We start from the raw sequence: 13,067 nt of genomic DNA, 5'->3' as shown, positions 1-13,067 counted from the left end.
CACAAGGCTGGAATGGGCTACAAGACCATTGCCAAGCAGCTTGGTGAGAAGGTGACAACAGTTGGTGCGATTATTCGCAAATGGAAGAAACACAAAATAACTGTCAATCTCCCTCGGCCTGGGGCTCCATGCAAGATCTCACCTCGTGGAGTGAATGATCATGAGAACGGTGAGGAATCAGCCCAGAACTACACAGGAGGATATTGTCAATGATCTCAAGGCAGCTGGGACAATAGTCACCAAGAAAATAATTGGTAACACACTACGCCGTGAAGGACTGAAATCCTGCAGCGCCCGCAAGGTCCCCCTGCTCAAGAAAGCACATATACAGGCCGGTCTGAAGTTTGCCAATGAACATCTGAATGATTTAGAGGAGAACTGGGTGAAAGAGTTGTGGTCAAATGAGAACAAAATCGAGCTCTTTGGCATCAACTCAACTCGCCGTGTTTGGAGGAGGAGGAATGCTGCCTATGACCCCAAGAACACCATCCCCACCGTCAAACATGGAGGTGGAAACATTATGCTTTGGGGGTGTTTTTCTGCTAAGGGGACAGGACAACTTCACCGCATCAAAGGGACAATGGACGGGGCCATGTACCGTCAAATCTTGGGTGAGAACCTCCTTCCCTCAGCCAGGGCATTGAAAATGGGTCGTGGATGGGTATTCCAGCATGACAATGACCCAAAACACACGGCCAAGGCAACAAAGGAGTGGCTCAAGAAGAAGCACATTAAGGTCCTGGAGTGGCCTAGCCAGTCTCCAGACCTTAATCCCATAGAAAATCTGTGGAGGGAGCTGAAGGTTCGAGTAGACAAACGTCAGCCTCGAAACCTTAATGACTTGGAGAAGATCTGCAAAGAGGAGTGGGACAAAATCCCTCCTGAGATGTGTGCAAACCTGGTGGCCAACTACAGGAAATGTCTGACCTCCGTGATTGCCAACAAGGGTTTTGCCACCAAGTACTAAGTCATATTTTGCAGAGGGGTCAAATACTTATTTCCCTCAGTAAAATGCAAATCAATTTATAACATTTTTGACATGCGTTTTTCTGGATTTTTGTTGTTGTTATTCTGTCTCTCACTGTTCAAATAAACCTACCATTAAAATTATAGACTGATCATGTCTTTGTCAGTGGGCAAACGTACAAAATCAGCAGGGGATCAAATAGTTTTTTCCCTCACTGTACATGCTAAAATCGTCACTGCCAAGACGACATTGAATGCTCCGGTGTGGCCTAGTTCCGGTTTTTACTTAAATCCACTTGAAAATCTATGGCAAGACTTGAAAATGGCTGTCTAGCAATGATCAACAACCAACTTGACAGAGCTTGAAAAATTATGAAAAGAATAATGGGCTAATACAAAGCTCTTAGAGACTAACCCTGAAAGACTCACAGCTGTAATTGCTGCCAAATACATTTTAACATGTATTGACTCAGGGGGTTGAATACTTATCTAATCAAGATATGAGTGTTTTATTTTTCATGATTTGGTCAGTTGTGGTTTTGGTTTCCCTTTCTTCAGTGATTAGCCACAAGTGAATTAGCTTATGTGATAGCCTATTTGTAAACACAAAGATGTAAGCAAATTAATGTCTATTGAACAAAATCCATCTGCAATTCTGGAGCCATATTTCAACAGTAAAATTATAGCAACAATAGCCTAATTGTCAAACCCACTGGTTTAGGTATTGTACATCAACATATCTTTATCATGCATTCTTGCTTGGACATGTTAAATTAAATTACAACTTTTTTCTTTAACAAAATCTATGTCTGTAGCCCTCCTCTACTGTTTTTTTCCTCTTTAAATATACACCTTCAGGCAAAAGTTTGGAAACACCTACTCATTCCAGGTTATTTAAACTTTTACTATATTGTAGAATAATAGTGAATAGTTGGCCTATGGGTGTTTTTTTTTAAATGCTCCGGAGCTGAGAATATTGGTATATCCAGAGACCAAATAGCTGAACAGATAAACACATTTTTAATTTGCATTAAATGTAATAATTAATTTTTACTGTCCATATGGACAGGGTGCCGCTAGTAATCTTAAATAATATAATCTTTGAGAACTAACAATCACCAAAATAAAGGCTAGACAGTCAGGGAGAATTGAAAATGACAAAGACTACGAAATAAGCATTATTGATTTTGTTATTATGTTTGAGAAAATTAACAAAGGCATGGCAGAATATATAGAATCAAATACAATTTGCTTTAAAGCTCCAATGCAGTCAAAAACAAGATTTTCCTGTGTTTTATGTATATTTCCACACTATGTGGTTGGAATAATACTGTTAAAAATGATGCCCTTTTAGTGTAAGAGCTGTTTGAATAGACCACCTGAAATTTCAGCCTGTTTTAGTGGGAGGAAGTTTTGGCCTTCCATGATGACATCAACATGCAGCAAATTAGTTAATAAATATAAGAAATAGAGTTCCAAACCTCTATGCCAATAACAGCTATTTTTCAGTTTTCCCCTCCCCACGCAAACCACTCCCAGACAGTCCTAGCAAAATTATTGCTTGAGAAATTGCTCTTTGCTAAGAAGCTATTTTTGTTTATTTTTGACCATCTTAATTGAAAAAAATCACAGTAAGGTACTTAATTGTTACCCAGGACCATGAAGGCCTAGGTAACAATTAAGCACCTTACTGCATTGGACATTCAAAACTGCAAAATTTCTCTACACCGCCAAGATGGGGGCCTCTAAAATGTTCTTTAAACTTCAGCTGCGCTGACCATACCCATTGCCACACCCCCTGCCACGTCCACCCCCTAAGCCCCTTTTTGATCCAGAAAAAAACCTGGAAATTATGTCTATACAGTTCATGTATATAATCCTCCATTATTGCATTAGTACATTTACATTACATTTACGTCATTTAGCAGACGCTCTTATCCAGAGCGACTTACAAATTGGTGCATTCATCTTATGATAGCCAGTAGGACAACCACTTCAAATAATTTTTTTCTAATTTTTAATTCTTAATTTTCAGAGTATATTTTTTAATATTTTTTCATTTTTTTCATTTTCAATAAAAAATATATATATATTTTTTTTTTTTTTTTTTTTTTTTTTTGTCTTTTCAGCCAACTATAGTTTCCAAAAGGCACCACTTGGCTAACGTCAATCCCAGTTTTCACCTAATATCGCCCTCCTCTATAGCCTACCCCTTTCTCTACTAATTTGGCCTCTTTTCCCCCTCATCTTTTATCTTACTGTAATTGTATATTTCTCTTAATCTGGCCCTATCCTTTCTCTGCCTCTCCATCTCTCCAGCTTTCCCTCCTCCTAATCTCTCCCATACCTTTGTCCTCCCCTCATACTCGCGGCGTGACTCGGACAGCAGCTCTTCCAGCTCCATGAGCGAGTCCTTCAGCGTATCCACCTGGTACATCAGGTTGTTCTTCTCATTGTCCAGCTGGGCATTGGACACCATGGCCTTGCGGTACTTCTCCTCCACCTCCACTAGGGAATCCTAAAGGAAGAGAGATGCCTGTTGGTGTATGCACATGGGAACACACATACGGACAACATAACGCAGACATACAGTAACAAACACGTACACCCATAAAAGACACACACACCAATATCCAAAGGGGTACTGTATCAAACGCTGCCACTTCCATTCTCTGTACTCATTCGGATGGTTTCAACTGGGAGGAAAGGTCAGAAATGTGATAGAGAATGGAAAGAATTCCAAGGACATCATTTGAATTTAGGGAAATTATGTAATGATGTTAGACCCAAGCAAAAGTTGTCCACCGCATGCCAGTGGGGTTATTGTGTGTGCTTCAATCTATAGCTAGAAGACTCCTGATATCTCCAGGAGTGATAAGTATAATTTTTTTGTCTTTATCTGTTGTGTTCTAGTACTGTCTTTTTGCTAGCTAAGGCCATCTACTTTAAGTTCTGCCTGTCTTCCCAGTGGCCTACTTGGGTGTGTGAACTGCTGACTGCTCATAATTTGCAGATAGTTGTTGACACATCAACCAGGGGCAATAGGGACCAACCGCCTTGATTCGGTCTTATGTAGCAAAATTTGAAATTGTGTTTTTTACAATGGATAAAAGCAGAGACACAGAGCGAAAAAATTGTATATCATACAATGCATTTGAGGAACAATGGGAAAGTAATTCTGATTTGAAAGTTGATAAACTTGTAACCTCACTTTCGAGAAAATGGCCTTTGAATGTTTTGGTACCTACTGGACAGCTTTTCTTTGTGTTTGTCTTTTATTTATTTTTATTTCACCTTTATTTAACCAGGTAAGCCAGTTGAGAAAAAGTTCTCATTTACAACTGCGACCTTGACAAGATAAAGCAAAGCAGTGCGATAAAAACAACAACAACACAGAGTTACATATGGGGTAAAACAAAACATACAGTCAATAACACAATAGAAAATCTATATACAGTGTATGCAAATGTAGTAAGTTATGGAGGTAAGGCAATAATGATGATAGATGTGCAGAAGATGATTTGCAAAAAGAGATACTTGGGTGCAAATTAGCAAAATAAATAACAATATGGGGGATGAGGTAGTTGGGTGGGCTAATTACAGATGGGTTGTGTACAGGTGCAGTGATCGGTAAGCTGCTCTGACAACTGATGCTTAAAGTTAGTGAGGGAGATAAAGAGTCTCCAGCTTCAGAGATTTTTGCAATTCGTTCCAGTCATTAGCAGCAGAGAACTGGAAGGAATGGCGGCCAAAGGAGGTGTTGGCTTTGGGGATGACCAGTGAGATATACCTGCTGGAGCGCAGACTACGGGTGGGTGTTGCTATGGTGACCAATGAGCTAAGATAAGGCAGGGATTTGCCTAGCAGTGATTTATAGATGACCTGGAGCCAGTGGGTTTGGCGACGAATATGTAGTGAGGGCCAGCCAACGAGAGCGTACAGGTCACAATGGTGGTAGTATATGGGGCTTTGGTGACAAAACGGATGGCACCGTGATAGACTATATCCAATTTGCTGAGTAGAGTGTTGGAGGCTATTTTGTAAATGACATCGCCGAAGTCAAGGATCGGTAGGATAGTCAGTTTTACGAGGGCATGTTTGGCAGCATGAGTGAAGGAGGCTTTGTTGCGAAATAGGAAGCCGATTCTAGATTTAACTAAACCCATTCAGCATCGTTCACACCCTTTTAAGCTTTAGCCCCACCAATCTCTTTAAGGGTTGATCCGAGCGTTCTATCCTAACAACAACAGTCAAGCACCCAAGCTAACTGGTTAACGTTGGCTAGCTTGGTAGCTACTTCCAGACACAAATGAGAGAACAGCTCACTGACCATTTTATTCACCCTAGCAGAGCTGGTTAGGCTGTTTTTATGTTATCCAGAGCGTTGGTGACTGCAAATGTGCTGCTGCCAAACAATTTAAGTTTTTTTTGCCAACGTTTACTGACACCGGCCATATTCAACGGGTGTTGAGCGTTCGTAAATTCGTCAGTTATTCTGCGCTCTGGCACACTCAGACGAGAGTGCTCTGAAATCGGAGTAGATAGCCAGAGCAAATTTACCAGCCACGTCTATCAACTGTTGTCGCAGTGACATTCTATTGAAATGGTTACTTGCATAATGGAGTCTTTTGTTAAGACATGTAGCTAGCTAGCTAAGTAAACAATGAACCATAATCCCAACTCATGACGTTACTACCTGCATGAATTTACAGGTAGCTAACCAACCAGGTTCAATGTTAGCTAGCTAACATTAGGCTATAACTAGCAAAGCAAATTGCTCTGAGATACGTATAATAAGATCATACACGTATTGTTAGCTAGCGAGCCAGCCAGCTAACGTTAGCTAGCTAGCTAACAGTACACTAACTTCAAATGAAAACGACTTTCTGTCAAAATTAGAAACGTGTAATATCTGAAAATATAGCTAGCTAACTATCTTACCCGTAAACATCATGGATGGACGCCTCTCCCTGTCACGGATGCCATGGTTGCCCTTATTTTGAAGATGTAATCCGGAGACAGGTGTTTTCTCCATCTCCTTAGCTATCATACTCTATTTCCACTTATTTCAAAACTCGGTCCTCCAGAAAGTGGAGAGCAACACTTATGCAGTTCTACTATAGGGCGGCAGGTAGCTTAGTGGTTAAGAGCGTTGTGCCAGTAACCGAAAGGTCGCTGGTTCTAATCCCCGAGCCGACTAGGTGAAAAATCTGTCGATGTGCCCTTAAGCAAGGCACTTAACCCTAATTGCTCCTGTAAGTCGCTCTGGATAAGAGCGTCTGCTAAATGACGTAGATGTAGATGTGATACATTTTTCAAAAAGCAGCGTTAGACAGGATTACCTACACATACTGACCAGCACACATAGACAGAAGCATGCCATATGGCAGACCCATCCGAACTCATCTCTCGGCATGTCCAGCCCAATCATTATCTCAGCCAATCATGGCTAGCGGGAAGGTTGATGTCTTTTTCTGTGGCTAAACCAACTAGGCTCGTAATTTTACAATTTTAATCGTATTGACAGATGGCATACAAGACTGTTATTAAGGCAAATGAAAGTTCACATGTTCCAGAAGGCATTTCTGCCCAGAAATTCATTTTGATAAAATATATATGTTTACGTTCAAATGGCTCTCCTGTGAAGTAGTGACCCATGACATACGCCTAGTTTCCTGAAACATGTCACAATTTGTAACTTGTTTTGGTAATCAGTGGCTGTATTGCAGGGGGAGTGGTTTCATCTCTTTTCTGAGTGTATATAACCAGCTTCTCAGGCTCCATCTCAGTGTGCTTCAATCTATAGCTAGAGGACTCCTGATATCTCTAGGAGTGATAATGGCTCACCGCTCTTCGTACTTGGTGACTTCAACCTCCCGACGTCTGTCCGATAAATTTCTTTCCAACTCTTGCTTTCCCCTCCTTGCTTCTTTTGACCCTTTCCCAATCCCCTCCAACTCATAAGGCAGGCAATACACTTGACCTCATCTATACTAGAGTCTGCTTGCCTACTAATCTCACTGCAACCCCCTCCAGTCTCTGATCACTACTTTGTTTCTATTTCTGTCTCCCTTTCCTCCAATCCTAACCGCTCAGCCCCTACCCAGATGGTCATGCGCCGTTGCAATCTTCGCTCTCTCTCTCCCATTACTCTCTCCTCTTCTATACTATCATCTCTACCTTCTGCTAAATCCTTCTCCCTCCTGTCTCCTGATTCTGCCTCTTCGACCCTACTCTTCTCCCTTTCCGCATCCTATGACATCCACTACTCATTCACTCTGCATATTGAGTCCACTGGTCTCACACACACATAACTACCCTATGCCTTGACCTCTTTCTCCCCTCTCTCTCCAGATGACATCCTGTGACTAGTGAGGTCTGGCCGCCCGACAACCTGCCCGCTCGACCCCATCCCCTCCTCCCTTCTCCAGACCATCTCTGGAGACCGTTTCCCATTACTCACTTCCCTCATCAACTCATCCCTGACCACTGGCTGCGTCCGCTCTGACTTCAAAATGGCCCGAGTTGCTCCCCTCCTCAAGAAACCAACACTCGACTCATCTGACGTCAAAAACTATAGACCTGTATCCCTTCTTTCTTTTCTTTCCCAAACATTTGAGCGTGCTGTCTCTGATCAACTTTCTCGTTATCTCTCTCAGAATGATCTTCTTGACCCTAACCAGTCAGGCTTCAAGACGGGTCACTCAACCGAGACTGCTCTTCTCTGTGTCCCGGAGTCTCTCCGCACTGCCAAAGCTGACTCTCTCCCCTCTGTTCTCATCCTCCTAGATCTATCCGCTGCCTTCAACACCGTGAACTATCATATCCTCCTCTCCACCCTCTCAGGGCTGAGCTTCTCAGGCTATGCACACTCTTGGATTGCATCCTACCTGGCAGGCCACTCCTACCAGGTGACGTGGAGAGGATCTGTGTCTGCACCATGTACTCTCACTACTGGTGTCCCCCAGGGCTCGGTTCTAGGCCCTCTCCTCTTCTCTCTATACACCAAGTCACTCAGCTCCATAATATCCTCACATGGTCTCTCCTATCATTGCTATGCGTATGACACTCAACTAGTTTTCTCCTTCCCCCCCTTCTGACACATCTCTGCATGCCTGGCAGATATCTCAACTTGCATGTCGGCCTACCACCTCAAGCTCAACCTCGACAAGACAAAACTGCTCTTCCTTCTGGGGAAGGCCTGTTCACTCAGACCTCTCCATCACGGTTGACAACTCCACAGTGTCACCCTCCCAGAGTGCAAAGAGCCTTCGCGTGACCCTGGACAACACCCTGTCATTCTCTGTAAACATTAAAAGCAGTGACCCGCCCCTGCGGGACTCCCCGCTTGTGCAATCAAACCCCTGCAACTTATCCAGAACGCAGCAGCCCGCCTGGTTTTCAACCTTCCCAAGTTCTCTCATGTCACGCCGCTCCTCCACACAATCCACTGGCTTCCAGTCGAAGCTCGCATCCAGTACAAGACCATGGTGCTTACCTATGGAACAGCAAGAGGAACTGCCCCTCCCTACCGTCAGGCTATGCTCAAACCCTACACCCAAATCCGAGCACTCCGTTCTCCCACCTCAGGTCTCTTGGCCCTCCCACCCCTACGGGAGGGCAGCTCCCGCTCAGCCCAGTCCAAGCCCTTCTCTGTCCTGGCACCCCAATGGTTGAAACAGCTTCTCCCTGAAGCTAGGACAGCAGAGTCCCTGCCATCTTCCGAAAACATCTGAAACCCATCTAGCCATCTAGCCTGACAATAACACTATAAAATGTGGCACTATAATTCTGCCAAATATCATGCTGATCTGGACATTCAACATCACTAGACAGCAATCACAGGTCATCTATTACCTTAGTAAACGATTAGAGGGGTCCCAGCCTCATGCAACCATTTAATAGCAAGGTAGAAGTCTAAAACTATCTGTAGTTGAAAAGGGATAGGCAAGAAAATAAGTCTAAAACATTCATTAAACATTAGTCGCTAGGACTTATCATTGCTTAATAGGAGTCTCTCAACTACTTTAAGTATAACCCTACCATTGGTTAATTCTGAGGAGGTCCAAAACTATTATGGGCTAAAAGTAGTATCATTGGTCAGCTCAAAAGCTAGGGAAGGGAAGACTAAAACCATATGAATATTAACAGGGCCGCAGGCTGGGTTACGTTGGGGTGGGTCAGTCAAGTAGTGTACCTTGACTTCTTTGAGGCTCTGCATGTACTTTGACTCCACATCTTGGATCTGATCCGTCAGCTCATGAATCTCCTGGGGTGAAGAGCGTGGAAGGGGTGAGGAAAGAGACAGAAGCATGCTGCGACAGGGTCGATAGATGAAGTGATGAGCACAATGACAGGTAGAGAATGACATGTGCAGAGCAGTGTGTGCTGTACAGGGATGGGCCCTTAAAGAGTGGAAGTGATGGAAGAGGGTGCTAGAATGCCCATGGCTTTCTAACCTTTACCTTGATCTCTAGTATGGAGGTCTCTGTGTCGCCTGTGATCGACGTTTCGCCACTTCCTCTCCGGGAGGAAGACCTGCCGAGCGAGGCGAGGGTAGCTGCCGATAGGGTGGAAGCGGCTCGAGATCCCTTTTCCAGGTCATCTTCCACCTGGGAACAAAGGAGACATACTGATAGAATAGGGGCCACATCATGCCTTTAAAAGGGCCAAAGTGGGTCAGAGGGCCATGGATTCACAATGAATCGAGAAATGACCTGGGGACAGTCAGCAATCTTTCCATCCAATCATAAACCACAAGCAGTTGAAATGCTGTTGCAACACAACAATTGCTGGGTAAGTTAAGAGTGCATGCCTAATTGTCAGATAATCAGAGCGGTCTGTGAACTTCAGTCCCTTGCATTGTTCAGTGTTATGATCGGTCACAACAACTGTGACATATTACATATGGCATATCAAACTGTCCTTAGTATTAGACATGCTATGTTAGGCATGGGAAGTGAATATGAGTATCAATCAGCATCAATACTGGTTACAGGAGTTGTTGGAAAATAGTTGAGTCAAAAGTAGTTCTAGCCCACGACACACACCATAGTGTTGTTAGTCCCATTTGTCCCATTCTACAACACTCTTTTGTTTAATCTACAACACACCATCCAACTGAATTCTATAGAATAGCAATTTATCTTTTTTATTAACTAGTGCCAGTGTTGATGACATCTCATCAGTTCTAAAAGTACTTTCTAAGGTTAGTCTCCTCTTCCCCATCTTCCAGGCGTGACAGTGACCATACAGTAGGAGTTGACAGCACAATCCAGGCTGAATCCAAGTCTCTTTAAGTCTACCCTCCAACTCCACACGAAAGCAGCCAGTCTCTCTGTGTGAGTTGAGACCACGCTGCCATGCCCTGGCAGTGGCGCCCCACTCACATCGGTTAAATCGGGGTTGTCATGTGACCCAGGTCTCTGGGCAGGCTACTGCCGGTGGCCGTGCTGCGCAGGAAGCTGGCCACAGAGCTGCGGTCATCATCCTAGTGGCCCACCAGAGGGCGCAATGGGACAAGGTATATTTCAGGGAGGTCACTCTCTAAATCTTTCTCACACACGCATAAACACAGAGCTCTCTATATAGCCCTAATACTCATGTACATTGCCCCTTTCCAACCAAAACACATGTATGAATGAACACACAATAATGGCTAAGCTGAGAATCTGTGTCAAACTGACTCTAGGAACAAGGATTCGCCTACAGCTGTATAGACCAATGAGCATCCCAGACAGTATACACAGTAGCCCACATGCAAATGGATTCTTGTAAATAAAGAATTTAAAGTTTGATGATATGTAAAGGTAGGATGTCCCAGTGTACCAGACGTCAACTAGTCTTCATAGTCTTGCCACTGGTTAATAAAATATTTGCCCCGAGTTGACAATTCAAACTAGTGGCTTTTCTGGGTAACCTCTCTACACAAATATAAGTTACAGCAAAAGGCTGAACTGGGTCGCAGACATCACTTTCTCTGTAACAATTATAATCTCCATCTGAAAGATGCCAGTTATCTATTTATCTACTATTATCCCTGTTGTGTCGAACAAAACACAATCCCAAAGGCACAGGGCAATCTCTGAGATGTATTTTGGCATGACGCAGCATCATCCTGTAATGCTTTGCCAATCATCACTAACAAATTAACCGAAGCCCTTTGAGATGATGGTGGTTATTGTGAAAGATTGCCTCAATTGATTGCTGTTGCCCTTCCAATTCTCAATTAATTGCTTATGGACTGAACAAGCAAATCAGGAGCCAATTGTCAACGTCATAGACATAATTGAATTGCAATGGACAAAGACTTTAGCAGATATGCATTTTAAATGACAGAAACCAATGCGTAAACCATTCACATCTTTATATCAAGTCTTATATCACCATGAATAAAACTTTACTGAAAAAAACATGAAGTACAACTATGAAGGTTTACTTGAACTCTTAAGACAATATGACTAGTCCACTGTAAAAGAAGTCAAGTCTGTGATTATGCTTGTTAAATGGCCATGTCACTCTTATAAGGTTCAATGGTTGGACAGTGTGACTGAGGAGGGGTGCTCACCACTGGGCTGGCACGGTCTGAGATGGCCTTGGAGAATGCCCTGGAGTTGGTGCCACGATAACTACTGTACTCTGAAGGCTGGGGATGGCACACACACACACACCATCATCAATGTGCAAGCACACAAGAACGCACACACGTCACACGTGCATGCATAACGTCACAAACCCTGCTGCTGCGGTCATTCAATGACAGTGGCATTGGCATTTGTTCTTCACAGAGAGGATGCGGTAATGAGAGAAATAATGTTTGGGAAACCCTGGCCTAGGCTACTATTCTCCATTGCAGGGATAGGAGGGCGGCAATTTTTTTTGTCTCGCTTAGGGCAGCATATCGGCCAGGACCGGGCCTGATCAGCGTTGATTTGTCTATAAATTAAGAAAATATTCCTTAGCAAATTATACCATGCCAGGTTGGAGAGGACTGGCGCATTGTCCACTTCAAATCAAATCAAATTTTATTTGTCACATGTGCCGAATAAAAAAGGTGTAGAAGCCCTTAACCAACAATGCAGTTTTAAGAAAAATAGGTGTTAAGTAAAAAATACATCAATAAAGAACAAATAATTAAAGAGCAGCAGTAAAATAACAGTAGCGAGGCTATATACAGGGGTTACCGGTAAAGAGTCAATGTGCGGGAGCACAGGTTAGTCGAGGTAATATGTACATGTAGGTAGAGTTAAAGTGACTATGCATAGATAATAAACAGAGAGTGGGAGCAGCGTAAAAGAGGGGGTGGGTGGGGGGGAGGGACAATGCAAATAGTCTGGGTAGCCATTTGATGAACTGTTCAGGAGTCTTATGGCATGGGGGTAGAAGCTGTTAAGATGCCTTTTGGACCTAGACTTGGCGCTCCGGTACCGCTTGCCGTCTGGTAGCAGAGAGAACAGTCCGACTAGGGTGGCTGGAGTCTTTGACAATTTTTAGGGCTTTCCTCTGACACTGCCTGGTATAGAGGTCCTGGATGGCAGGAAGCTTAGCCCCAATGATGGGCCGTACGGTAAAGTTTATCTATATGAAAATAAAGTTAATAAAAAATTATAAAAAATACTGTAGCCCTATTTAAACGGACTGTCATTTTATTTTCATGACGGTGTTCATCCATAACCGTCGGTTATTCAATTACATCACGGTTATTCAATTACATCACAACTAATGGATAACTTTTTCTGCCTTCTGTACGTTTAAGAAACATTGCCTTGAAATTCCATTACCAAAAACCAACATATCTTTAAGATATTTTTAAATTTCTCTCCCTCATGAGGAGAGAGGATAATGAAAGTTCATAGAAGTAACAAGTAAAGGTAGACCTATCAATTAGTTAGTGTTTTTACTGAAAACAATTATTAAGTGATTAAAACTCGAAAATCTTAATTGAATTTATGCTATGGAATTGGCTACAATGGGAAATCATAGTAGTCACAAACCACAGTTGCGTTCACAAGTTTGGAGAGCACAGTACAGTAGAGTACAGCACATCAAATAAAAGTAGAGTATAGTTAGGTACAGTAGAGTTCAGTACAGTACACAGTAGA

The 13,067-nt window shown here is 43.0% G+C and overlaps 1 protein-coding gene across 1 annotated transcript in view; it reads right to left on the bottom strand.

Annotated features, from left to right (window-relative positions):
• LOC311143890 (leucine-rich repeat flightless-interacting protein 2-like) overlaps positions 1 to 13,067 on the bottom strand; it is a 97,360-nt gene that overhangs the window by 25,627 nt on the left and 58,666 nt on the right. The window contains exons 4-5 of the mRNA XM_084179760.1: positions 9,432 to 9,578; positions 3,314 to 3,484 (exon numbers count right to left, since the gene is read on the bottom strand). Coding sequence (XP_084035886.1) covers positions 3,314 to 3,484; positions 9,432 to 9,578 — 318 coding nt within the window. The remainder of the gene's footprint in view (positions 1 to 3,313; positions 3,485 to 9,431; positions 9,579 to 13,067) is intronic.

This window comes from Coregonus lavaretus (genome assembly GCF_964263955.1).
Source record: "Coregonus lavaretus genome assembly, chromosome: 16".
Lineage (NCBI taxonomy): Eukaryota > Metazoa > Chordata > Actinopteri > Salmoniformes > Salmonidae > Coregonus > Coregonus lavaretus.
This window is presented reverse-complemented; position numbering and strand designations above follow the sequence as displayed.